A 27,920-nucleotide genomic window follows, 5' to 3' on the forward strand; every position below is an offset into this window, starting at 1 on the left:
GAGAGAGAGGAGGGGTCAGTGCGGGGGAGTGGCTGAGGCGGAGCCGCTGAGGGCGGGTGAGGGAAGAGTTACGTCCGGTCAACTCACGTGCAGCTCCGACTCACTGTTTTAATCCTCCTCTACTGCACTAGCCACAAGTGCTGTCGCCGTGGAAACAGTGGAGCCATCAGCTCAGGTGGCTGTCACTCATCACAGCTAACGTTCCGAGGGATAAACAGATCTGGACTGTGCTACGTTTGCCTGTCCTCTACGCGTACCTCGTTTCACTGTCAGAGAAAAAGGGACACAGCGCCCTCTACGGGTGCTCTCAGGCAGTGGCCTGCGCTGCGGCGCGGCGCGATCAAAGGCCTGTTCAAGCTGCGCGTCTTGTCTCAGCTGCAGACAGTGATGAAGGACGCTCTCACTGACCCAGGCTGGACCCGCTCCACCCTCCTCACTGTGGCGCTCAGCGCTCCAGGCTACAGAGCTCTGCCGCTCTAACGTCAGGTGGCCTTTGGTCTGCTGACGTTCAGGCGATAAACAAAAGAGCTGCGTGGAGTTAAAACAGTGGATCTGAAGGTTAGGCTGAACAACATGCTGGCTTTAAGAATGTGCCTACGGTTCGACGTTTTCTCAGAAACAGCAATCACAGTCCAGATGACAATTTACAATGGTAGTAACTCACACAACTGTTCAAGACCCAAGTCACATGAATCCAAAGAGGAAGACAGAGAGATGAGGAGAGAGATGGAGTGATGAGAGGAGAGAGATGGAGTGATGATGAGAGGAGAGAGATGGAGTGATGAGAGGAGAGATGGAGTGATGAGAGGAGAGAGAGATGGAGTGATGAGAGGAGAGAGATGGAGTGATGAGAGGAGAGAGATGGAGTGATGAGAGGAGAGAGATGGAGTGATGAGAGGAGAGAGATGGAGTGATGAGAGGAGAGAGATGGAGTGATGAGAGGAGAGAGATGGAGTGATGAGAGGAGAGATGGAGTGATGAGAGGAGAGAGATGGAGTGATGAGAGGAGAGAGATGGAGTGATGAGGAGAGGAGAGAGATGGAGTGATGATGAGAGGAGAGATGGAGTGATGAGAGAAGAGAGATGGAGTGATGAGAGGAGAGAGATGGAGTGATGAGAGGAGAGAGATGGAGTGATGAGAGGAGAGAGATGGAGTGATGAGAGGAGAGAGATGGAGTGATGAGAGGAGAGAGATGGAGTGATGAGAGGAGAGAGATGGAGTGATGAGAGGAGAGAGATGGAGTGATGAGAGGAGAGAGATGGAGTGATGAGAGGAGAGAGATGGAGTGATGAGGAGAGGAGAGAGATGGAGTGATGATGAGAGGAGAGATGGAGTGATGAGAGAAGAGAGATGGAGTGATGAGAGGATAGAGATGGAGTGATGAGAGGATAGAGATGGAGTGATGAGAGGAGAGAGAGATGGAGTGATGAGGGGAGAGAGATGGAGTGATGAGGAGAGGAGAGAGATGGAGTGATGAGGAGAGAGAGATGGAGTGATGAGAGGAGAGAGATGGAGTGATGAGGGGAGAGAGATGGAGTGATGAGAGGAGAGATGGAGTGATGAGGGGAGAGAGATGGAGTGATGAGAGTAGAGAGAGATGGAGTGATGAGAGGAGAGGTGGAGTGATGAGAGGAAAGAGATGGAGTGATGAGAAGAGAGAGATGGAGTGATGAGGAGAGAGAGATGGAGTGATGAGAGGAGAGAGATGGAGTGATGAGAGGAGAGATGGAGTGATGAGGGGAGAGAGATGGAGTGATGAGAGGAGAGAGAGATGGAGTGATGAGAGGAGAGATGGAGTGATGAGGAGAGAGAGATGGAGTGATGAGGAGAGAGAGATGGAGTGATGAGGAGAGAGAGATGGAGTGATGAGGGGAGAGAGATGGAGTGATGAGGGGAGAGAGATGGAGTGATGAGAGGAGAGAGATGGAGTGATGAGAGGAGAGCGATGGAGTGATGAGAGGAGAGCGATGGAGTGATGAGAGGAGAGCGATGGAGTGATGAGAGGAGAGATGGAGTGATGAGAGGAGAGCGATGGAGTGATGAGAGGAGAGAGATGGAGTGATGAGAGGAGAGAGATGGAGTGATGAGAGAAGAGAGATGGAGTGATGAGAGGATAGAGATGGAGTGATGAGAGGAGAGCGATGGAGTGATGAGAGGAGAGAGATGGAGTGATGAGAGGAGAGAGATGGAGTGATGAGGAGAGATGGAGTGATGAGAGAAGAGAGATGGAGTGATGAGAAGAGAGCGATGGAGTGATGAGAGGAGAGCGATGGAGTGATGAGAGGAGAGAGATGGAGTGATGAGAAGAGAGATGGAGTGATGAGAGGAGAGAGATGGAGTGATGAGGAGAGGTGGAGTGATGAGAGGATAGAGATGGAGTGATGAGAGGAGAGAGATGGAGTGATGAGAGGAGAGCGATGGAGTGATGAGAGGAAAGAGATGGAGTGATGAGAAGAGAGATGGAGTGATGAGGGGAGAGAGATGGAGTGATGAGAGGAGAGAGATGGAGTGATGAGAGAAGAGAGATGGAGTGATGAGAGGATAGAGATGGAGTGATGAGAGGAGAGCGATGGAGTGATGAGAAGAGAGAGATGGAGTGATGAGGAGAGAGAGATGGAGTGATGAGAGGAGAGCGATGGAGTGATGAGGAGAGGTGGAGTGATGAGAGGATAGAGATGGAGTGATGAGAAGAGAGATGGAGTGATGAGGGGAGAGAGATGGAGTGATGAGAGGAGAGAGATGGAGTGATGAGAGGAGAGAGATGGAGTGATGAGAGGAGAGCGATGGAGTGATGAGAGGAAAGAGATGGAGTGATGAGAAGAGAGATGGAGTGATGAGGGGAGAGAGATGGAGTGATGAGAGGAGAGAGATGGAGTGATGAGAGGAGAGAGATGGAGTGATGAGAGGAGAGCGATGGAGTGATGAGAGGAGAGAGATGGAGTGATGAGAGGAGAGATGGAGTGATGAGAGGAGAGCGATGGAGTGATGAGAGGAGAGATGGAGTGATGAGAGGAGAGCGATGGAGTGATGAGAGGAGAGCGATGGAGTGATGAGAGGAGAGAGATGGAGTGATGAGAGGAGAGAGATGGAGTGATGAGAGGAGAGAGATGGAGTGATGAGAAGAGAGATGGAGTGATGAGAGGAGAGAGATGGAGTGATGAGAAGAGAGATGGAGTGATGAGGAGAGAGATGGAGTGATGAGGAGAGAGATGGAGTGATGAGGAGAGAGATGGAGTGATGAGAGGAGAGAGATGGAGTGATGAGGAGAGAGATGGACTGATGGGAGGAGAGAGGTGGAGTGATGAGAGGATAGAGATGGAGTGATGAGGAGAGAGATGGAGTGATGAGAGGAGAGAGATGGAGTGATGAGAAGAGAGATGGAGTGATGAGGGGAGAGAGATGGAGTGATGGGAGGAGAGAGGTGGAGTGATGAGAGGATAGAGATGGAGTGATGAGAGGAGAGAGATGGAGTGATGAGAGGAGAGCGATGGAGTGATGAGGAGAGATGGAGTGATGAGAGGAGAGAGATGGAGTGATGAGAGGAGAGCGATGGAGTGATGAGAAGAGAGATGGAGTGATGAGAGGAGAGCGATGGAGTGATGAGTAGAGATGGAGTGATGAGAGGAGAGAGATGAGTGATGAGAAGAGAGATGGAGTGATGAGAGGAGAGCGATGGAGTGATGAGGAGAGATGGAGTGATGAGAGGAGAGAGATGGAGTGATGAGAGGAGAGCGATGGAGTGATGAGAGGAGAGCGATGGAGTGATGAGAGGAGAGATGGAGTGATGAGAGGAGAGCGATGGAGTGATGAGAGGAGAGAGATGGAGTGATGAGAGGAGAGAGATGGAGTGATGAGAGAAGAGAGATGGAGTGATGAGAGGATAGAGATGGAGTGATGAGAGGAGAGAGATGGAGTGATGAGGAGAGAGATGGAGTGATGAGAGGAGAGAGATGGAGTGATGAGAGGAGAGAGATGGAGTGATGAGGAGAGAGATGGAGTGATGAGAGGAGAGAGATGGAGTGATGAGGAGAGAGATGGAGTGATGAGAGGAGAGAGATGGAGTGATGAGAGGAGAGGTGGAGTGATGAGAGGAGAGAGAGATGGAGTGATGAGGAGAGAGGTGGAGAGCTCAGATAAGAACAGACAGAAGAATAAGAAGTGAAAAGCAAGTGAGTTTTGAGTGGCAGAGTGAAGAGATGGAGACAGAGGAGAGCAGGGGGCAGGAGCCACAGGTGAGAGAGAGAGACGGGGGGGGGCGGCTGCGGTCACTTTCATGTCGGTGGATCAGAGGACAGAGGACGCTGCAGCAGCCAAGCACGTCTAACAAGCCGGTGAACAAGTCCAAAACAGCACAAACCGGACCAGAGAGCAGAGTCCATGCAGAGCGTGGTGCTACCTGCTTCTCACTGGGAGTAAACCTTTGAGTATAGCCCATGACACATGTCACAGAATCTGAGGGAGAACGTGGCCAGTCAGTGGGGCTTGTCTCTCTCACACTCACTCACACACACTACAGACACACACGGATGGACAGACGGACGGACGCAGCCGGCCCGGGACCTGAAAGAGAGCCGGACCTGTTGGAGGATGGACGTTAGCCGCTGAGCTCACACAGACGGGGCGCCGCCGCTGAAAGAAGACGGTGGTTAGTGACGGACAGAGATCCACGGACGGACGCCTCTTTCTAGGCTTTTGGAGCGTGATCATGGGCGTATACTCAAAACCTTTACCCGGCTAGAGCTGCCACACACACAGCCAGAGTGATGCGCGCGCACGCACACACACACACACACACGCACACACACACAACCTGCGGTCAGCAGAAGCTGAACAGACACAGGAGGACACAGAGAGAGGAACACCTGGATGCTTGAAGCCACCTGCGGAGGTACGGAGCCACATGGAGGATGTGCCGTTTGTTTAGGGGGAGGTAGGAGGAGGACAGCAGGAGGAGCATGAGAGTCATCGAGGTGGGTGAGAAGAGAGTGAGCAGTGGTGTGACAAGTGTCATGCAGGAGAGGAGAACACGCACTCACACCCCACAGTGGCAGAAGCGCTGTTGGCGGCAGTGGTGGTAGTAGTAGTAGGAGTAGAAAAGGCTACATGTGTAGGGCTAGAAACATTGGTTACATCGTGCTGTTGCTGGCTGGAGTTGGAGGCCTGCCGCCTGAGGGCCCCCTGAAAGGAAGTGCCACTCTGGAACGCACTGACTACATCCATCTGCAAAGAACCAGACAGCGTGACAGGACAAGGCCGCAGAGAGAGAGAGAGAGAGAGAGAGAGAGAGGCACCAGAGAAACCACAGCAGAGGAGAAGAAGTCATTCTACTTCAAGCTGGCAGGGTGTTGGAAAGGCACTGCTCCACCAGTGCGACCTCTGGCCTCACCAACACAGCCGCTCAGCTCAGGAGAGGCTCGACAGTGTTTATGGCTCGTCATCCACGCACGCCAGCCCCGGTCATCACCTGAGTCTGGATGCGGTTGAGTCCTCGGAACCAGAGGATCTGGCCGCGCCGCAGCTCCCTCTCGGCGTGGTCGATCTCGTCCATGTCCTCCAGCTCCTCCAGCTCCTCGTCCGGGATCTCCTCCTTCTGGGTGCCGTGGCCCGCCGTCTTCAGGAACTTTAGGCGGCTGGTGGGGATGGTGGAGATGACCTGGAAGACATCCGAGTCAGTCGCTTCACCACCTCCTCGCTGAGTCGGCAGTTTGAGGATTACATCTCCCCACACTGTCAACGTCACAACGTTGGAAACACCAAGAGGGCATCTAGAGAAGGGGGGGGGGCGAACGTTCATCCATTCACTTCCGTCTGGACAACAGTCTGGCCTGACTCTGCACGTGTTCATGACATCATCAGGACTCCTTCAAGCCACAAAGGAGGAAGTGTGGTGGTGACTGTGACCCTCCGAAGGCTCAGTGATGAGGGTGGTTCTTCCAGTGTTGGCCCCAATTACAAGGTTACGCTTACGCTGAATATTGATGGAGCCTCTTTTTTAGGTGCAACTAGGCGTTTTGGATGAGTTTGGATGAGACCACACAATGCCACCACGTTGGTCCCAAGTGTGACTGAGTTTGGCCCCTGGTCCCAAAATAAAACTCTGGCGTCTATGTTAATTCATGTCTAAAAAATTTCCACTTACTCTTTTTTTGAGAACTACATTGTTTACTCACACCAGATGACGGTCCGCTCGGCTGTAAATACTTAACTATGAACCAAAACCCTTCAACTGATTTCATACTTTTTTTTAACTTCACGGGCTCGTGTTCTGCAGCGGTCATTGAGCGTTTCCGACACAAGGGGGCAGTGTGACCTCGCATTCTCACCTGTCCCCACAGCAGCGATCCAAAGCCCAGGAAGGTGCACCACAGCCACTGGTCGATGGTCAGCGCCACGCAGCTGAAGGGCTTCCCTCCAAACTGCACGATGACGATCTGTGCGAGCAGCAGAGAGGACACCATGAAGGAGGAGGACCATCGGCGGCTGATGGTGGTGGTGTACGCCTTCTTCACCTGGATGACAAAGGTGCCGAAGACTATGCTGCAGAAGATCATGTTGTTGAAGATGCCGTCAAAGACGTTCCTCTCGCCGTGGATCTTGCGTGCGTTGATCTCATTAAAGAGCTGCATCAGCACGAAGGTGTTGAAGACCACGGTGTAGTGTTCCGAGGGCGGTGCGTTGAGCGGCGCGTTCCTGCCGCTGTCGATGTCAAACATTCTCTCCCCTGACCAAGAGCAACAGAGGGGGTGAGGCCACCAGCAGCGCTGCTCCAAGTCAGGACAGAGCTCCTCTGCTCACCGGCAAACAGCAGCGTGAAGATGATGACCAGCTGGTAGACCGCCTGGCCCAGGATGTTCTTCATCATGGTGCGGGAGATGAGAGGCTTGTTGCGGCCGTACGGCTTCCTCAGCAGCAGGGACTCGGTGGGGGGCTCGGTGGCCAGGGCCAGTGAGGCAAAGGTGTCCATGATCAGGTTGACCCACAGCATCTGGACGGCTTTGAGCGGCGAGTCCTGCAGGACAGAGAGAGAGAGAAAGCACTCTTCACCTGGCTCAGACACGGAGAGCACACAGTGATGCCACGTTTGAAGAGCTCAGCAACCAGTCAGCGCTAACAACACTAACTTCCTCTGACAGTGTCTGGAATTTTACGATCCACACGAGTCCTCCTGATTACGTGGTCCCCCCCTCCACGTGGAAACCTGGGACACCCTGTCTGAGACCGTCTGAGGCCCAAACCAGAGTAAGGCTCAAGCAAATGAGCTGGATGAGCAGCAGCGCTTCCTGTCCAGAGGCAGGACGGCCTCAGGGTTCCGTACCTGGGTGATGCAGGCTCCGGTGAACGCCACGATGACAGCCACCACGTTGACAGTCAGCTGAAACTGCAGGAACTTGGAGATGCTGTCGTACACGTTGCGTCCCCACATGACAGCTTTGACGATGCTGGAGAAGTTGTCGTCGGTCAGGATGATGTCGGAGGCCTCCTTCGCCACGTCGGTGCCGGCGATTCCCTGCGGAGGCAACGTGCGCGTGTGACAGCCGTGACCACCGAGCCAGACCCCAGGGACTCACCATGGCGAAGCCCACGTCGGCCTTCTTCAGCGCCGGGCCGTCGTTGGTGCCGTCTCCAGTCACGGCCACCACCTGCCGCTGCTCGATTATTGTGCTGTCGATGATGCCTGCCGGAGACACGCAGGCTCAGAAGCAGCCCCGACTTCAGACTGGAGCACAGTACCTTTCACCAGGGTGTGTTTGTCGGTGGGAGAGGAGCGAGCCAGGACGCGCAGCTTGGGCCAAATCTTGTCGATTCGTTCTTGTTCGATCTGCGGAGAAAGAGTGCAAAGCCCTGTCAGAGCAGCTCCTCCAGGCTGGCGGCGCGGTGGCTGCAGCTCACCTCTCCTTTCTCGTTGCGTATCCTGCGGTTGAACTCTTTGCCCTCCAGACAGAGGAAGTCGTCTCCAGGCTGCAGGATCCCACACTTGGTGGCGATGGCTCGAGCCGTGTTGATGTTGTCGCCGGTCACCATCCGCACCGTGATGCCTGCTCGCTGACATTTCCTGATGGCGTCGGGTACCTGGGGGAACAAGGACACAAAACTAATTCCTTCCTTTGCTTTCATCTCACAACATCACTTCAAGTTAACTAATGTCTTGTGGCACTACAGGGAGAAGGACGTGTGGAAGGGATGAGAGGAGGAACAAGCCCCGCCCCGCCCCGCCGTGTACTCGTGCAGTCGGCTCACAGCACAACCTTTCCCTGAAAAGGTCACCAGAAATGTTCCTAGCATGTCTCAATGACTCAACTCCCACCAGACTGTTTTCTAAGGTCAGGCACTTCATAAAACCTAAAATCAAGCAGCAACATTCCAAAGTGATTCACTTTGGAACACTACTGATTCAAACGTTTGACCCTGACTCAAATGACTCGTCGAGTATCTCCTCAGAGTAACAGCTGTCGCACCACAGAATATTTCAACTTCTTCAACACGCTCTTCTAAATGCATAACACTTCATCTGAACATCTGTAAGAGAAACTACTTATCGTTATTATGATGTAATTACTCTATATTATTCTCGCTTTGTTGCAAGAGCAGCTCATGTTTCATTTTGTTTGTGTTGTGCCAAACTGTAAATCTCATATTTGCGTCTCATAAATCCAACATCATTGATATTTTCCTTTTACATTTGATTCCCAGGAAAAATCTTAAGTCTATCACCATTTGGTGGCTGGTTCATATGTCCTCAACCGAGCAGTGGATGTAATCCATAAATCCATTGGTCGAAGTGGAGAATTCCAACTTCACACATTGCACATCATATATTTCGTGTACCTATATTTCATTGGACTCTCTTCATCGTCATGTCGTCCCACCTACCTCGGGTCTCACAGGATCTTCGATGCCCACCACACACACACAGGTCAGGCCAGTCAGAATATCGTTTTCATTGTCCCAGTCGGGCTCGCCGTCCGAGGCGGGGAAGTCTCTGTAGGCCAGGCAGATGGTCCTCAGGCCCTCGGAGGCCATGGGCTCGATCACCTTCTTCACCATGTCATCCCGGTCCCGTGGACGGAAGACTTTCTTCTCCCCGTTCGCCGTCAGAATCTTGTAGCACCTTGGAGAAGGAAACCCTCCAAAATCAGTCTCACCTGACGCACCTTAAGGATCAACAAGACTCGCCAAGATCTGGTCACCCACAATGAGTAGGGATGGAGGCACACAACAAAACAACACACTTGATTCCAGGTACCGAATGGAAGTGTCAGGACAATAGAAATATCTCAAGTGACTCCAACAAATCCACACAGTGTTTCCAAGCTGACTGTCTTCTAACAGGAGCCCCACAGTTTAGCTGCATAACTGGCAGCAGGCTTCAACTTGAAGGGGCCCTATGATGCTTCTCCATGTTAACAGCACATACCAGTGTTAGTGAGGAGAAGCCTCATTTCATGACGTCATCAGGACTCATGAAGCCACAAAGCGTCATGGGATGTGTCACACCCCACACTGTATAAACACCTCCATCACTGCACTGATAGACCTGAAGGAGCCACTTGTTTCCTGCAGCTCTCTATGTTCCTGAGAGAGGAGGAAGTGTGTTGGTGACTGTGAGGGAGAGGCTCATGGCTTCCGCTCTCCTTAAGATGAAGGTGCTTCTTCCAGCTGCAGCAGCTTCCACCCAGCTCTCTCTTCACAGCTGTGACAGGAAACGTCTCCATCAAGGAGCTTCTCCAACCTCTGGTCCAGGTGAAGACGTGATTCTGCCACGCACTGAAGCACCAGCTAACTCCTCTTGGAGGAATGAGGACCATCATGTGAACTGAGGAGCAGAGACCATCTCCACAGAAGCTCCTCACTTCAGACTCTCAGTTAGGAGTCAGGGAGGCGTCACATGGTTTCTAGCATTATTACTGAACACGATACACAACAGAGATCATTCAAAATCAAACAAAGAGGTCCGTTATATCACTAGAAGTAGACGTTGGTCACCTAAAGCCAGGTCAAACAGAGGCACCGTAGTCAGGCCTATGTGCTCCAAGTGTGACTGAGAAGAGTGGAAGACGTGTTCGGGGAGCAAAGACAAAGCAGTGGACGTGTGAAGACCACTAAGCTCTGTGTGGGCTGAACAGAAGCCTGCTCAGCTAAGAGGCTCACCCACCTTTAATCGGTTCATTTTCTCACTCAAGGTTTTTAAGTCTTGGGTGGGATGCTGCAGAAGACATGACCCCCCAGCAGATCCCACTTCACCAACGCATCAAGGTCTCAGTTCAACACAAGAAACGCCGGACTTACTTTTTTAGGAGGATCTCTGAAGCGCCTTTGCTGAACATGCGGTAGCTGCCGTCGGCCATCTTTAACACCGTGCTCATTGATTTGCGGACCGAGTTGAACGTGTACACCTTGTACAGTTTCTCCTCGGGGATCTCGTTACGAATAGCCTGGTAGTCTCGCTTCAGGTCGGTGGTGAAGCCAAGCAAGGCACATTCGGTCTTGTTCCCCACCTGTCGAGGCAGGCCGCCTTCTTTCTCTGGAGGCTGGAAGACAAGAGGAGCACATCAGCATCCCAGGACCCACAAAACACACAAACATAGAAGCAAACAAACGTGGCAGTACACCTGGCGTGTGGCGTGGCTGTCCAGAACTATGTCAGAGGTGTTATTACTGAAAACAAGCTACAGACTCCACTGAGAAGTGCTGCGGACACTGAAAACACCTTCACAAACCTCAGTAGCAAACCAATTGTTTGCAAAAATGTCAACAAAGGCGCCAATAAACTGACAAAAAATACAGCCATCCAGAAGCAACAGAAAAAGGGACATAACATACAGCCCAACAAGACCTTTAAAACCAGAAGCCCATCAATTCTGTTGACAGGCGAAGCATTCATTTCCCACAAATGTAACCCTGTAACTGCCAGCTCAACCAAGTCACAGTAAAGAAGTCCGAACTCTACGGTTGAAATGTAAGTAACAAACAAGAAAAAGGAGAATCCTCATCAAAACAGAACCAAATCATCCTCAACAATAAACGCACCGCCTGCTGCGGCAGTGCGAGGATTAAATAAGCAATTCTTAGTGCTACAATGAAGACACAAAACGGCAGGGACAGAGCGCTAATTCAATTGTCATTAGTTCAACATCCGACAAATAACCACCAAGAAAACTGCATTTGTCAAAAGGAGTTGTTTGGTTTCGTTCGATGCTCAAGGACTGCACACCCTGCCCAACAGGCCCAGTCACCTACCATGATCTTGGTAGTGTAGGCGCAGTTGACAGCTATTCCCAGGATTAGGATGTCTAGAAGGGAGGCGGGGAGAATCTCTGGCTCGGGGACCTTCTTGTAGTGTTTGTCCGCCAGATAGGCCTGAACCACAGTCATGCGATTCATGGTGAGCGTTCCAGTCTTGTCTGAGCAGATGGCTGTGGCGTTGCCCATGGTCTCGCAGGCGTCCAGGTGTCGGACCAGGTTGTTGTCCTTCATCATTTTCTGCGCAAGCCCAGACAAATGCATTTCAAACATTGCAGACTTACAGGATGTTTCGAATGATGAACTCTGCATGGTGAGGTCGCCCTCTCGTGAGCTGAGAATTACTGACTGAATTAATGACTTGTGGAAGCACTAACTCCTGCCACAGTGTTTTGCGCTGTCACTAGACACTGGCTTTTGTGTAAAGGTCACGTGTCTCATTTATTACTGACTGTGACAACTCTCTAAGTAATGATGTTAATAGTCACTTGAGCTTCCTTGGATCTAGACGCTCATCCAAGGGTTTCTGTATCGTGCCGCACCACCACGGCTCAAATGAGAAAAAAGATCTCCTTTTAAAGGTGAAATCCCATGTGACCAAACCTATTACAACAAAGCGAAACAAGCGGACGACACATAGCAAGTCACGGCACACAGGTGTCAAACATCATTTTAGAAACTTGTTACAGCATCATGTGACGCTCAACATAATGAATTGCTGCAAAGTTGAAAGTCATGATCAGCAGAACAAAGACAGGCTGTGTATATGGAACGAGCAGCTGGCTCACTTGAATCCAAAAATACTGCCCTCAGCCGCTACTCCGGGACGAGGCCTACTTTACATCCAGGACACTTTGAGCGTCCTGTATAGTCTGGACACTGGAAGACGGACTGGGACCCTGTCACTGTCGGTGCGTGTGCCCTTGCTGCACTGGGTTCAGTTTTTTCTTCCATCTTTTTCAACCCAGAGGAAGTGTGGTGAGAGCAGCCTGTAAATAGGACAAGCCACAAAGAGGTCTTTACCTTCACAGAGTAAGCCAAGGAGATGGTGACGGCAAGCGGCAGGCCCTCGGGCACCGCCACTACCAGAACTGTGACGCCAATGATGAAGAACTTCACAAAGAACTGGATGTAAATGGGCGTGCAGTCCTTGATCCAAGGCAGGTTCTGGATCCAGAAGGTGTCGACAACAAACAGCACCACCAGGATGATGACAGTGATGGCAGACATCACCAATCCTGCGAGGAACAACAGCTGTTTGAGGACAAGCCACAGCCAAACAGCCTCGCTGCACCGGTGCCGTCCACTCACCTGCTTTGCCAATCTGAACAGCAAGTTTGGTTAATTTGCCCTGCAGGACAGACTTCTCTTTCTTTGGCAGGTTGGCTTTCTTCTTCTCTTCAGCGTCTGCTCCTTCGTCGCTGTTGAGAGGCTGCATTTCCATCGCAGCACCATCCTGGGCTTTAGCTGCAACAGACACTCGCTTCAGTTCCAACAGTGGCCGACGCTGACCCAAGCTTTTATTGTTCTGATGTTGCTGTGGCAGTCTGGCTCCTGTGAAACAACCCAGAACACCTGGTGTTTGCTGAGCTGTTGCCCACCGGGGAGGCAGAACGCCAGTGTCCACGCAGGTGGACGGGTCACAGTCCTGTCTTGAACTCCCACGAGACAGATGGAAGCCTGTTACAGTCTGCAGACCCTGACAGCGCACAAAGACCATCCCGTCTCCAGTGCCTATGGTCTGTCTCACAACTGGGCACAGGGCAGCTGCTTTGCCACAAACAGACTCAGAGCTCAGTAAATACAGGTGTGCGACCAAAGCAAAGGACTCACTGGACCCTCGCCTTGCTTGTTGACATGCACCTCCAGTGACATCACACACACATCATTGGTCTCATTACGGCAGCAGAGTGAAGAAGAGTTTTCTTCAGTGCTGCTTCTCTCCTAGGTGCACGCACATCTGGTCTCTTCTGTGAACTGCCATGTTGGGTTGCTCTGTCCTGGGGTCAGGCGCATTGTTTTTGACAAGCTCACGTGATTTAGCTTTCTCATTTCTTTTGTTAGCGAGCTCCACGTTTGTACTCCGACTACTGGGCAGCACATTTGTCTCAGCCGCCTCTCCTCTTACTCCAGATGGTGCCAACTTGGGGAAAAGAGAGCGATGACATCACAACCCATCATAGTTCACGCTTTAGATTAGGGGACATTCATTACACAGAGTAAACTACATACTCATGTGTGTATTCGAATCACATTAGCCAGCAATGAATCATTTAACAGCAGCAGCGGAACAACAAGTCATCTGAACCCAGACATTTGTCCTGAAGCACCTGATCGCCTTTATCTTCACCGCCAGAGATCTATCGAGACAAAAACCCTCCTATTGTGACCTTCTATTCATTGTGGTGCCGAGTTTTCCTTTGCGCTGTGGACGAGCTCGTTTCAGTAGCTGGATGGAGGGAAGAGCATTTTGAAAGTTGCCGTAATAATACACACTCATATTCATAACAAGAGGAATAACTGCATGGACACCTCCACAACATTTGACGCTCGTTCGGTTCTCTTTTCGTTGCCCATTTATTCTGGTTTACAATTCATATTTATTGGCTATTTTCACATTTTTGGGATGAGATTGGTTTCAACACTGTTTTCATCACATATTTGGATTCAAATTAGTAAGTGATCAGTATGTGTGACTGTGCGTGTCATTAGCCATTCTGTCTGGAGGCCATTTTGGATCCCAGTTTCACAACATTTGCATCCAATTAAAAGGCTGTGTCCAGTGCACTTGTGGGCTTCATGAACAAAGGAGGAGAAAGGATCTCACTAAGTGAAACGGAAGATGAGGTTGGAGCAACATCCCTTAAAACAGCATCCTTCGATTCCCACTGTCTGACCTGTCACAGACTTGCTAGTTCAGGAAGATGAGACCAATCTCAATATATATACATACAATCCCTTACTTGACGTCCCTCTCTGTAGTGTTCACCATAGGTAACCAGGTAAACTTGGCGCTCTGTATCACAATCATCACGCGGCTCCATGAACAAAGGGCTGAAGGAACTTCAAACCTGCATTCCACGTGTGTCTGATCAAGAGTGTCTTTAGAGTGAGAACACAACAAAGCTGGTGCGTTCAGCAGAGCCACATCATCAAGCCGTATCTGGAACATGGTGGGGGCGGGGGGCTACTACAGCTAGGCAGACTGCAGCTTGTTCTGCACTTACATAGTCTGTGTAATCTCAGTCTAAGGGATTATTGTTGATTCCTGGCAGACAGAGGGAATCTGTGCACCAGGGACTCGCACAACAGCCACAGGCTCGCGCCCCGCACACAACCACGTCCCCTCGGGAGTTCAACCGTCAGCGCTTCAATATCATCCGCCGTGCCGCCCGATCCACGCACCACCACGCCTCGCCTGTCCCCTCACAGCAGTTCACGCCGGGATACGCAGGGGAAAGAAAAAAAGTGTGGGTCCAGCGGTGGAGTCAGCGAAATACTGATGGGTGGGAAAGCAGATGTTCTGTCCCCAGCATTGTTGCATGGATTTAATCTCTTCATCACTAATCGCTATAACTGGATTCAGTGGCACCTGCTGCTTAAATTTGCCTGACGAGGAACGATGAGTTTGCAGAGGGGGGCAGAGAGTGCAGCAACAATTGAGGAGGCAGAGCAGACAGTGCCAAACATCAAGGCTCACTTTTCACATGGAAAGTACAGAAGTGCGGCGACATTTGAGGAGAGGTTCGGCTGGGCGGCCTCACTCTAGCGAGGAGTTATGAGCGGGTGAGGAGCGAGGGCTTCTTTCTTCTGTCAACATCTGCCAATAAAACTGTTTCATTTCCAATGTCTGGCGCTAAAAAGGTACGATAACGATGGGTCGTCCTCACTGGCGGAAATACTTTGAAAATTGTCACTACACTGTAACAAATGACTCCACTCACAGTCTGAATGATTTGACACCCTCCCACCCCCCAAACAAAGGTGTTGGCGACAGCTGCTTACCTTTCTTTCGATTCTCCACGGAGCCGTCCTGCTTTTTATCTGCAATGTGAAGAGAGTGAAACATGAGTGAGATGATGTGATTTTTGCTGCAGTAACTTACGACAAAACGACAGCTCAGAGGGGTAAAACCAAGACTTTTAAAAGAGCGTCTGGAGAGACGGATGGTCGTTTGAGAGTGGGGCGTGGCACTGAAGAAAAGGAGCCTGGAACACGCCAGGCTCAGAGATTAAGGCTTCAGAGGTCCTGAAATCTCTGTCCAGTCAAGCGGGGTACACACATTACAATTCTCAATCTTAATTTAGTTTGGGGTTTTTTTTGCTCTCTGAGACCCAACACAAAATATCTGCTGTGGACCGTCATGTCTGTGCTGAGTCCCGATAATCTCCACACACTTCCAAGACTCCGTGGCAACACAGATCCAGAAGCCCGTCGCCGCAGCAGAAATCTAGCATGGTCATGTGATAACACAAGGCAGGCACTACTTTTCGGTTTGGACTCCCCCCCCCCACAAAAAGTGGGCTTGTAAATGATCTTGTTCATAATTCACTTATAACAAAGCTTTCTGAAAACTGGTTTAACAGCAGGAGAATTGAGACCCCAAAAGAAACATCTGATTCAATAGGAAACGACAAGTACATACTTTTTCTCTGTTTCTTCTTCTCCTCCTTCTCCTTCTTCTTTTCTTCCTCATCGTCGTCATCCTCCTCGTGACCCCCAAGTAAAGTGAAAATGATTCCAGTTTGCGAGTTGACGCCCACAGCCGTGACCACCATTTTCCCTGAGCCTTCCATGACATGAGTGCCTGAAAACACAAACCAGTGTTGGTGAAACAGAAAAGGCAGGAGGGAAGAGACGGACGTAATCCACAGAATCTGTCACTTGTTTTGTGACTTGGTCGCGCAGAAAACTACCCATGATCATACTGAGATTCCTTTGTGTGAGAAGTATGCTTTTAACTAATCCTTGTAAACTGCATGAAAGTGCGGCCGCACGCATGAAAGAGAGAAAGCACACGCAGGTGACGGAGGACAATGGCTCACGGCTGCTCATTCAAACATCCGGCAAACCTTTAATCAGCATCAAAAGGTTGAATAAAGAACCCGAGAGGCTGCAGAGGTTGATACTATTGCTGTTTTTTGTTTTTTTTAATTAACTCTTCCACGTGAAGCAATGAATGGAGTGTAAACAGAAAAAGGTTTGTGATAAACCCGCTTGTTTATGAGGCAAGAGTTGAGCTTTTCAAAAGTGACCTTTGTTTGTTTACGGTTGGCCAATGTGATCGACTTCCTGGCAGCACATGAAGTGATAAGAGCAGCATGTTTGTGGCTCTCAACCCGTGCAAAATTGAATCCAGGACAACCATAAGCTCAGAAAAGTAACGGTCAGAAAACATAGTGTTACAGGCACCAACCTACGCTGGCTTATCTGACACTAATAAGGCGTGAATGATTTCACACTGGCAATATATGAGTGGATATACGGTTGTCTTCCAATAAATGCATCTCCTCTGGATGAATAATTGATAGTGAAATTCAAGCCTTCCAAAATCCATCGCTGTTTGCAATAACATTTACCATATTTTCTGGACTATAAGTCACACTTCTTTCCTAAATTTCACTAGTCGCACGACTTGTACTCAGGTACTACTAGTCTACATCACCATGCATAATCACCAGTTCGAAGGAAGAACCACCACATTATGTCTGTGATGCACCCCGATAATCTTCATTCCTTCGATCAAACTGGAACTGGTGCTAACAGCCAGAAATCTAGTCTGATCAGGCGTAATCCAACTTCACCAGGACAACACGTGTCACTGAAATGCACACGGTTATGGCGGCGGAACAAAAGCTCCTGTGTACAGCCCATGAATGTCAAACATTCTTCCCCTTTATCTCTTCTTTCTGGTGCGCCTGGCTTCTTGGCTACAATACCTTCCACGCCGTGTCAGGGGCCATGAAAACTTTGAAGGACTTTGCAGGGGAATCGCCTCATGCATTGCAAAATACATTGTCCAGCAAAATGCGACTTATGTGTGTCAGTTTCTACTTCAAGACGTGTTTTTTGACGGCTGCAGTCCGAAAAATACGGGAGGCTCATCTACACCAATCATCATCATGACGGTCACCTGATAAGAGCATCGGATCTTTCTCTTGTGTTTTCTTGACATGGTCAGACTCTCCAGTGAGCGAGCTTTCGTCAATCTTTAAATCATTGCTTTGGATGAGGACTCCGTCAGCAGGCAGAAGGTCACCTGGGAAGGACACGGAGACATAGGAAAAAGCGTGGACGACAACAAGAGGCTAACTTGAAACACAACGTTACCGTATTTTACTTGTGCAATGTCACCGGCCACGATCTCGGCCACAGGAATTTGGATGACCTGGCCCCCGCGGACCACAGTAAACTTCTGTTCCTGCTCTATGCGGCTCTGGAGGCCCCTGAACTGCTTCTCTTTACTCCAGTCATTGAAGGCTGTCACCAGCACAACACAGATAACTGACAGAAGGATGGCAGCGCCCTCGATCCAGCCAGCTTCTGACTCATTCTCGTCATGCACGCCACCGGCTGCCTTTCCACAGTCTGCAGACAGAAGCACCAGTTCGTCAGTTAAGACAGAAAATGCACATGAAGTGCATATGTTTGAAATGCTAATCCTCCCACCCCAAACGAAAACTATAAGGTTTCAACCATGACGAAGAATCATCAGTGCTTCAAACGTCTCATCTATAATGCATTATTAGCACATTGATAAGACATTGTGATGCTTTTATTGGGCTCCACAGAAGAAGTTATGAATGTCAATAGCCATGTATCTCAACTCAGAACCAGGTTCATTGAGTATTATATCATACACGGTGGCTAGGTGATAACTAGATTCAGTTAAATCCACAATCCGTAGCACTTTATAAACCGTGTCACAAGTTACATGTACATGATTCTGAACATTCATAAGATGAAGCCTTAGAAATAAAAGCTGTCTGCTGAATGTACTAATAAGAGAAAAGTGTTCCCGACTGAGCCAGTTGTAAACAAAACCAATCCAATGAAATCCACTTGAGTAACTTTTAAATGAACGATCCGATGCGAAGGATGATTCCTCCTGATCATAAAGACCAGTATGGAACCACATATCAATACTGCACGGTGCATTCATCTCCCTTTTTTGTATTCTAATATCCTTTTCATTAGCACATGACGTTGGCTACGTAAAGGCCATCGAATGGAAACTAGTCAAATCAGGGTGAACCAACGTGGGCAACCCACAGTGAGCAACAGCGCTGCTTGTGTTGCTGTAGAGCAGGGTTAAATACAGCCAGATTCATTTCCTCAATTCAGTTCAGAGGAACTTCCAATGGATTATTACAAAAGCATCAGTGTGTAAAGACATCACTTCAAGTGACATTGTTCTCAGTAAACCTGCTCGCTGACTTGCACTTTACATTAAGGTCATCGAAGAGGTTATGAATGTTCATAATCACGAATGACAAAAATGTTAACGTTTACCAAGTATCACCTGATAAACCTTGTCATAAGCCGTACACTATTATGAACACTTAAGACATGTACCATGAAGCCTTGGAAATGCACGCTGGCGCCTTGTGAATGCACTCATGAGGCATTATAGCGGAGTGCTTAAAGTAAAGAGTCTGGCTCAAGCCTCATACCGAGGTCACTGAGAGCAACCTTAACAGTTAGCCCTAGCACTGCATGACACATGGAAATTGACATGAAGCTCGCTTGCTAAAGAAAGGTGGCAACACCTACAATGAGTTGAGCATGTTACAGGGCAGACGATGAAGAAACGGCGAGTATACTCACGCTCTCTTTCGCCCTCTGGAGGTTTATAAAAAGAAAGGCCTAGTGAAACTATGGCTGCCACTTCCAGGATGATCAGGGTGACATCCTGTAGGGCCTCCCACACTAACTGTAAGAACGTTTTGGGCTTTTTGGGTGGTATAAAGTTCTGTCCAAAAACAGTTTTCCGCTTCTCAATGTCCGCCGGCTGACCACTTAGACCTGAGGAGGAGAGGAGAGGACAAGGCCGTTAGCCAAACCCACACCACGGATTGACATTTTACAGGCACCGTCAGCTCAGACAACACACAGCGTTCCACTTGATCCCCAAACGAGAGGATCCTCAGCAACACTTAGAAAAGAGCGTGGACGTGATGTGGTTGTACAGTCAGATTGAAGGCACACGAGGAAAGGGGAACATCATGACCTTGCATTTGAATCAGCAGTCAAAAGGCCTTTCAGTAGCAGTAGGGAAGTCATCCAACTTCTGATTTGTGTTTCAGTGTTCCTTCTGCCATCCATGACAAGAACTGACACAACAATCACTCAGATTTGCTGCCTGACTTTATAGACACATCTGAAGACTGCTACTCAGTGTTATTTTATTTTGTATGCATTTCTTTTATCATACATTCTGTATATCGGATGTCAGTACCAGCCTGGTGTCGTGGAATAGTATTTCCACCTTGGATTTGTGTCGGCAACATGACGAGCAGATTTTCTTTGTAGTAGCGTTTGTCTTTGACGTGGAATTCTTGAAAGGCATCACTCAGTGAATCTACTAATAAAGTATTTCAAATACACACACCTGGCAAAAACCGATCGGTGAGAGCAGTGCTGCTTTGTGCGTGTTCCAGTGAACAGTTGAGTAAAACTACCAGCAGTGTGAATCACGCTGCCTGGAGCCTCTGGTGCACAGTCCGAGTGAAACCTTGGTGAAAAGTGGAGCGCTCACATGCTTCATAACATGCTCACCATCACCGCGGCACCGGCCACCACAGTCACGTGTTGCGCCGTGTTAGCAAGTGTTGAAGCCGGCGTTGGTTCAATACTCCCAGGGCTCTTGAGCCAACCCTTCAAAGAGCACAGTGTGGTTGAAGTACTTCCACTCCAAGTCAAAATTCCTGCAGGCATGACAGGTCACGGCCTGTTGTTGGCAATACCACACGACTACATGGAGCACAACCCAGACTATGTGACAGAGCAGTCGCAGACTCAAACACTGGTTTCCCCTCAAACACACAGAACTGTGCGAGTACAGTTCCACCATGCGAGCTCCCCTATTGCCTTAACAGCCAAGTGGCACCAGGTTAATGGAGCCACAGCCCGCAGTGTCCGCAGTGCACCCCAGGATACAGCTTCCAGGCGCTGCCTTCCCATCAACATTAATAAAGCTATAACTACAACTGAATCTCTTCCATTCAGAGGAATGAGGAGTGAACGCAATATACCTCACGAGCACTTGCCAGGGAGGTTCTTGTCTTTTCATATCCGGGATAACAGGATATATATCAGGATATATGTCAATATATATGAAATATTGATGAATTGTCGCTCTCTGATGCACCATGATTTAGACGTGACTTAGACAGAGAGATCCATGTTTAACCCGGCTCCCATATTGCAGCACAACAGAATGTTGCAGGTTACCACATGAATGTCTGAAATGCAGCTCACTTGGTGTATAGATAGCTCATGCTGAGATTCCTGCCATCTTATCTGCACTGACGTCACGCTATTACATCACTACAAGACGATGCGTACGGCATTCCCAAAATGTGGTGAAAGCTAAGAAACTCAGATGCACCATGGTGCTACCAGGTGGAACTGTAAGGGCGGCAGAAAAGACCAACACCTGAGTTGGAGGCTCCTGTCAGAACCATCAGTGGCGCAGGTGAGAGGAGCAGCAAGGACTCAACATCAGAGCACAAATGAAGCGGCTGCAGAGTTGATGCCTGCGCGGCTCACAGCGCCATCTCTCAGCATCTGCTTCCATTCTCTGGGCCGCTAATGAAAACACGCTGACAGCTCATATCCTGTTCAATTTCACGCCACACTTTACCTCAGAGTCGGTGCTGTAAATACAAGTGACAAGAGCGATCATCGCCTCATATCCATGTGCTGGACAGACAGACAAAACAGAAATAGGCCTCCGCTTCGCTTGGGCTAATTACGGGACAATTGGGTTCAGTGCTCAGACCACATATGTCATACAAGGCTTTCAACAGAACCCAGCAACAGCCAACAATCAAGCTTGGATTGTAGATGAGATGAGATCAGCATCATTGTGACGTGCTTCATAGACAACATCATCTGACAGAGGGACTCCATTTTGGTGCACACGTATGTACAAGAGGGGCCAATAGAGTTTAAAATACTTCCCCACAATAAAGCGGCTCCACAAAGTGTCCAATCCATTTACAGCAAATGAGAACACAAATGACAAACAAGGACAGAGTCATCAAAAACCTTCAACCATAAGGTGGTGTTTAGCTGCTGGTTAGGCGTCATTGTACTGTATTACTTTTTTAATTCACTTTATTACGTATATCATTTATGCAATGACTGTCAAAGTGGCCCAAGCCTTCACGCCATTACCGAAATATAGATGTCGATTTCACCTGAAATCCCGTGAATGGGGAGCAGAAAGACCTACCAGAACTACCGAAGCAAAGAGTTCCATGCATCGCTCCTTGTTTTTTTAAGCTGCTGGGAACGTGCTTCCATACACCTCAGTCAACAGAAAAGTCCATCAGGAGGAGCAGCAGCTTCAACAGGGAGGGCCACACATCTGCCCGCTCTGACTGGGCCAGGCCAGATCCCATCTCTCCTCCAGAGGGAGGCATCCTCATAAGATAGCACCACATCTGGTTAGAAAGTCATTCACACAATAGCAATCGTACTCTGCCGTGATTTGCACTGTTGCCGCTCCTTATCAGAGCAGATGTGCCATGCAATTAAAAACTCCACCAATGACCACCAACGACAACAGATCAAATCTGCTTCATCAACATTTTCCCTTGGTAGAGAAGGGTTGAATGTGCACTCCCTTCTTGCCCCAGATAACCAGGGAAAATCGCAACCATAACAACAAAGTGAATCGTGTGTGCCTGGTTTATATGGGCTCCAACATACTGTACACTTTAAATACAGTTGCTGATCAGATTAGTTTTTATGTCCTTTACTGGGGAATGTCCTTGTTCTTCTACTGTGCAGTCAGGTTGAGACAAATGTTTACCACTCTCACATGCAGAGGAAGAAGCAAAAACGTCTCAACAGCAAGATGACAAGAATTGACCAGACAGAAGGATTCTCTAGAGCAGATAGATTATTATGAAGGGACCATATTGCATATGCAGCACCCTTGAATCTGATGTAAGAATCGCTACGATGAACAGGAGCAGGCATGTGCAGCCTGACTGGTCCGGCCGGGTCAGCCGCAGCTGCTCTGCCACGTCCATAGAGACGCCTCAGTTGAGCTCCTCAACAATTATGCAGATGGAGGTAAAACAATCAATACATTTTTTAACTGGAGCAGGACAATGTGTTGATCGTGCCATTTGATCATCAAAACAACAACTGGCTTCTACTTCACACACTCTAATAAAACCCAGGAGAAATGGTGGAAGAAGCTCTGCAAATTTCCTCAACTAGTTTTTCTGGCCAGCTAAAGACAATGCTTCGAGCTGTGTAGCCAGAGCAGGCTGGACCACAGTGTCAGACGCAGACGCATCCATCTCACCAGGGTAATTAGGCTCTAACAACATCATGGGTGGGGGTGGGGTGGGGTTGCTAAGTTTCAATCAATCTTTAATGCGTGGTGCTCCCTGCTTGATTTGGCTCGGAGCGCCTGGTGCAAGGCAGCCATGTGTGGGAAGCGCCTTTGTTCCGTCTTCGGACTCCTTGAAGCGACTTACAGGCTGCGCTGAGGAGAACAACCCAAACTGACAACTGCCTTAAATAAACACAAGATATAGGCAAGACATATATAAAAAACTTTCCCCAGTAACACTGGTTTGATGGCAAGAAAGAAAGAGTAACAACTGGGTCTTCTGGAGTTGAGAGCACTTCAATGCAGCCAAAGTTGGAGGGGCGGTGGATTAAAGCATGCTCGGCTCCAGTAATAAACACCCAAGTCACTCGGGAAATCCCTGTTAGATTGTAATAGAAAAGGATGGGGTTCCATCCCTGGCTGCTGTCTTCCATAAGCGTGCGCAGTCCATCACACTGTTTGAACCCAATCACACTCTAGCAGGTTCCCTCTGTGTCTGGACCTTGGAGGAGCGGAACTTCTTAACAAGTCAGCGTGTGCGGCAGTTCAGTTCCAGACCGCGGCCCGGGTTTCTGTGGATGTGGCGGCTCACGTCATCAGTTCACGTAATGGCACCAGGACTGCTACACAGCGATCTGGCTGACACATTTGGTGTCCTGAAATCAAGGTTGACTGGACAAGTCAGTCTGTGACAAGCTAGTTTTGCATCAGACGACTTCCCCGACTTGTTATTCTATGCTTTCAAATCTGGTTCATTTGGATCTAATAGGCGTTTCATGTCAATCAAAGCCCTCAGTCCTCCACTGCAGCACGTTGTCCGGTCGGCTGGGCAGTGAAGAGGAGCGGTTCAACGCAAGTGGAAATGATTTGACACGTATCACGTCTTCTCCTCATTTGATCAATTCTTTGTTGCACATGGTGCCAAGTATCAAGCGCAGCCGGCTCCAGGGCAACAACTCATCCAAAGTCTGCACACAGTGTTGAAGTTTTCTGATACCTGAAAGTGTCCTTTTTTTTTTTTTTTTTTTTTTTTTTTAAACATGTCAAAAAATGAAATCATCAAAACATTTACTCTCTTTGGAAAACCAAACTGAATTCTTGACTATTCATGCAATATTTTAAAAATGCCGAGCAACACGCCGGCTCTGTCGTCATGGTGATGCCTCAAAAAAGAAAGTGGTTTGGTATTTCGATCGGTTCATTTGCTGCATGAGCAACCCTCTCTCCTCCAAAGTGACCAGCACCACATCACTAACAATACAATCCTGTTTCAGTGGTGCAGTCCGGATCCAGAAAACGGAGCACAGGAACCTGGTGCGGTGGAGCGCTCCGATACACGTGCATGAATTCTACGTGAAACAACGCTGCAACACGTTTGCTGTGAGCACGGGACTCAGTCAAAGATGGAAGTGAGCATTCACCTAGTTCTCACTTCCAAACAGATCCCTGCAACACGTGTCGACCAACCACAACAGACAGGCTTGGAAATACAAACTAATCTGAGCAGTTACAGAGCCGCATCATCAGACAATCATAATGCCTGCATTTACACATAATAGTCTGGTTATTCCTCCGTGGACCAGTTAAGTCCAGCAGGGATTACTAGAAACCAGTGAAAGGAAGCGGCTTACTAGCACATCATCATCAGAACAATCACAGTGTGTCAGAAATGTAAGTGCCATCTATGGAATACAATTGTGGATTATGTGAGCTTCTTTGATTCAATAGCAGCAAACACTTGTGACCTCTCGACTCCCATTAGCATTATAACACACCGGGGTGCCTGAGAAGAGGAGCCACATTTTTGAGACTCGAGAAGTGGCTGTAAAAAAAGTGACAAGAGAAAGAAACGTTCCAGCTCCCATCACAAATGACTGAACAAACACCCGGGAGAACTCAATTTCAAGAAGCCAGAGATGATAAGGCAACATGTCAAAAATATATAAATACAAAAGGTGAATTGAGATTCGGGGGTCTAAAATCCTTTGACTTGCAATCAAATGAATGATGTTTTCTCTGTATTAACTTGTGAAATCCTGCGCTGGGGAACACCAGTTACAAGTATCAACCCAAAAATGTTTATCCAGTCAGTCACCTGAGTGCATGCAAACACCGGCATTTTCTTTCTAGTTGGTTGCACTTCCAGGCTGAGCCACAAACACAACACACCGCCATATAATGTTTTCAGCAGTGGACATAAAGTGGAGTAAAAGGAAAGTAATTGTTGCCGCAGGCTAGAGCTCAAACTACAGTCGTCAATAAGTGGATTTGTTATTAAATTCAATTACTACAGTCAGCACTTTGATACATGTCGGATTGGTGATTTGTTTTCACGAGGAAACAATTGCATAAATAGCTAAGCCGCTGCTAGCACAGTGAGTCAAGGTTCTATTTTTAACAGCTCACTGTGAAGACTGTGATGTGTCGTAATGTCATCTGGTTATCTGTGCTGGCTACGCGATGGCAAGCTTCGAGCTCAGTACACAACACAGGTAAAACCTTCACAGTGGGTCCGGACAGCGAGAGCAAACGGTTCTAGTCGAGAGGACTGGAGTTCATCTCAGCCCACAGCAGATTAGTTAGGGAGACATTTAGACCTCCAAGTAGCAACAGATCAAATGATGTCCCATGTGTTTCCCACTCACCTCCAGTTGGCACAACAAAGACGTGAAATTGTTATCAGCCACTCTGTTGGGCATATTTAGGTGTCTGTCTGTATTAAAAGAAAGAGCATAGATGGTCGAATAACATTAAGCCTTTGAAATCGCTGGGTCTGAAACGTATCACAGAGAACCAAAGGGGATACAGCACTGGGCTCCTGTAAGGACGACGTATGGTGTGAGAAGCACGTGGACCCAGGCAGCCTGGAGCACCACCGGACCTCAGCGCGGCAGCACAGTTATCCTTCAAGTTTGGAAAGAGCAGACCGAGCCGGACAAGGCGCCCTTGTCAAAGCCTGATCATCATTATGAGCTCCGGCACTTGCCCTGCATCACCCAGACTGCAAGCAGTGGCTGTAAAGCTATGCCCAGTTCTCAGGCCCCCAGCGCCTAGGCGGTGGACTCCACTGCGCTACACTCACCTAATACGTCCATATGAAAGGGCCAAGGATGGAAAAGTGTACCATAGCTAAGGGAACAGAAATCTGCAGTCATGAAAGGTCGCGCTTCAGGTTCCTGTCAATAATGTCACTACAGAACAACGACGAAAGAGGGGAATTTTGTCCTTGTGTGGAGACACTACATAGCGAGGACTGTTGCTGCACAAGTGAATATGCGGTGCCGTTTTAATCTGGGATCAAACTGAAAATCCCCTCCCATAAGAGTTCAGTCAAGGTCATACTGGCGATTAGGCCGACTGTCTATAGAGAGACCAACTGAAACGGGGAGTTCACGAGCGGAACAGATAGTGTTGTCAAACATCGACGTGACATCATGCCACCATCAGGTTCAAAACGGCCTGTTGACATCCCTCCAGCCGCACACCGTCCACACTTGTGCAGCACAGAGGAGCTATTCACCCTCTCCCCAACACACTCTTCCCCGCCTTAAAGCCTGCTGCCGAGAGCAGCACATGTGGAGCAGGGACCTGCATGCAGCCTGGTGCCGTGCCCAGGGAGACAGCTGCTCTGTCTGACACGCACTCGCGCACGCACACGCACGCACACACACACACACACACACAGCAGAAGAGACACAGAGGTGAAAAGGGAGAGAGGTAGAGTGTGGAGGACATGTCCACAGAACCTGAAATAGAGCAAGACTGGCCGTGGTCAGAGCCGGCCTGCCAGGACACCTGTCCTTCACACAAGTATTCCAAGGAAACCTTTCAAGATATCCCCACAATGACAGGCCAGAATAATGACATGCTTCCACACCACTTTGGTTTAGGAACAATGCAAGGATGCAGTACCGTACCGTCTATAGGTGAGGTTTTTAATCGATTGCAAAGTCCTTGAATGTCCCCGTAAGACTCCCCAATTTTGGTTATCGCCTCCGTGCCTCTGAGTTCCATTAGGGATCGCAGTTCTTTGAGCGTACAGCCAAACTCTCCGTCATGGTTGGCCTCCAATATGGAGTTCTTCACCCCACTGTAGGAGTTGTTTGCCATTTTGCCACCAGAAAAAGGTGATGATGCACCTGAATTGAGATTTTAAAAAAAACAACAACAAAAAAACAAAAAACAAAACGCTTCCTCTGGAAAAGTTTAAAATCCTCAAGCGTGCAAAAGCCGGGAGGATCCCATGAAAAGCTACAGGTCCTTCAGAGGTGGCTGGAGTCATGCGCCACGGGGCAGGGCAAGGATTTTACTAAAAAAGCCATTTCCCTTTGGAGATCCCACTTCCTAGTCTTTCATGGTGACGGAGGATCACCCACACAGCCGGAGATCACCGTAGAAGCACATCTGAAAAGAAGAGGAGAAAGCCGTCAGTGATATTGACAGGTTTGTTCCAACGTAGAAATCAACACCGTCTTCGTTGCTTTACAGCCGAGGATCACTAATTGTTTTCACCAATTTCACTACAGATGTGTTGACAAAAAGTAATCAGGTTCAGGCTCAAACCCAGTCCAGCCATCTCAAGAGCTTTAAAAACATAGTTCAAAACTCATTTAAAGCATGTTGAAGAGAACTCTTTTCCGTTGAAGGGGTGTGACGAGGACTGTGTAGAACACACGTGTACGATGCTGTCAGCGTGCACAACCAACCGTCTCTCACATCCCACTGCGCTAACGTCTCTCCAGCAGAGGTTTATCAAGTGCACCAGCCAACACATTTCCTTCCTCGATGAATGACACCAAGCATACGACTGGTCATGCACAGGCATGTAATAAAGAGCCGCAGCTTCCACTTCAACGCAAAGGAAGAAAAGAACAGAACCTGTAACAGCCCATCCGACTGCAGCGCTCCACCTAATGCAGGTCTGACAACGTGAGAGGTGTTTGTTCTGGAGCAGCAGCAGCAGCACTGGTGGCACCACGGCTTACCTTGGCTTCATGATGATTTGATGGTGACTGATGTGGCTGGAACTGAGGGGTGACATTATTGAGACCTAACTGTCACGCTTGAGAACCGCGGTCGGACGGTCGACCTTGAACAGGCGCT

At 49.0% G+C, this 27,920-nt stretch overlaps 1 protein-coding gene across 4 annotated transcripts in view; it reads right to left on the bottom strand.

Moving 5' to 3' along the window:
• The window catches only part of atp2b1a (ATPase plasma membrane Ca2+ transporting 1a), a 40,004-nt gene that overhangs the window by 2,016 nt on the left and 10,068 nt on the right, over positions 1–27,920 (bottom strand). The window contains exons 2-21 of one of the 4 annotated variants that reach the window (XM_053863698.1): positions 26,735–27,221; positions 19,070–19,267; positions 17,573–17,830; positions 17,376–17,501; positions 15,888–16,049; positions 15,248–15,286; positions 12,554–12,709; positions 12,266–12,480; positions 11,240–11,482; positions 10,289–10,530; positions 8,873–9,110; positions 7,892–8,071; positions 7,733–7,820; positions 7,570–7,676; positions 7,317–7,508; positions 6,797–7,010; positions 6,511–6,722; positions 6,325–6,432; positions 5,466–5,654; positions 5,132–5,221 (exon numbers count right to left, since the gene is read on the bottom strand). In XM_053863698.1, coding sequence (XP_053719673.1) covers positions 5,132–5,221; positions 5,466–5,654; positions 6,325–6,432; positions 6,511–6,722; positions 6,797–7,010; positions 7,317–7,508; positions 7,570–7,676; positions 7,733–7,820; positions 7,892–8,071; positions 8,873–9,110; positions 10,289–10,530; positions 11,240–11,482; positions 12,266–12,480; positions 12,554–12,709; positions 15,248–15,286; positions 15,888–16,049; positions 17,376–17,501; positions 17,573–17,830; positions 19,070–19,267; positions 26,735–26,927 — 3,450 coding nt within the window. In that variant the 5' untranslated portion in view covers positions 26,928–27,221. Of the gene's footprint in view, positions 1–87; positions 5,014–5,037; positions 5,222–5,465; positions 5,655–6,324; positions 6,433–6,510; positions 6,723–6,796; positions 7,011–7,316; positions 7,509–7,569; positions 7,677–7,732; positions 7,821–7,891; positions 8,072–8,872; positions 9,111–10,288; positions 10,531–11,239; positions 11,483–12,265; positions 12,481–12,553; positions 12,710–15,247; positions 15,287–15,887; positions 16,050–17,375; positions 17,502–17,572; positions 17,831–19,069; positions 19,268–26,734; positions 27,222–27,920 lie in introns of those variants that run through there. The other 3 variants (XM_053863700.1, XM_053863699.1, XR_008414424.1) reach the window with 3 other exon arrangements.

Source organism: Synchiropus splendidus, chromosome 4, assembly GCF_027744825.2.
Source record: "Synchiropus splendidus isolate RoL2022-P1 chromosome 4, RoL_Sspl_1.0, whole genome shotgun sequence".
NCBI classification, from domain to species: domain Eukaryota; kingdom Metazoa; phylum Chordata; class Actinopteri; order Syngnathiformes; family Callionymidae; genus Synchiropus; species Synchiropus splendidus.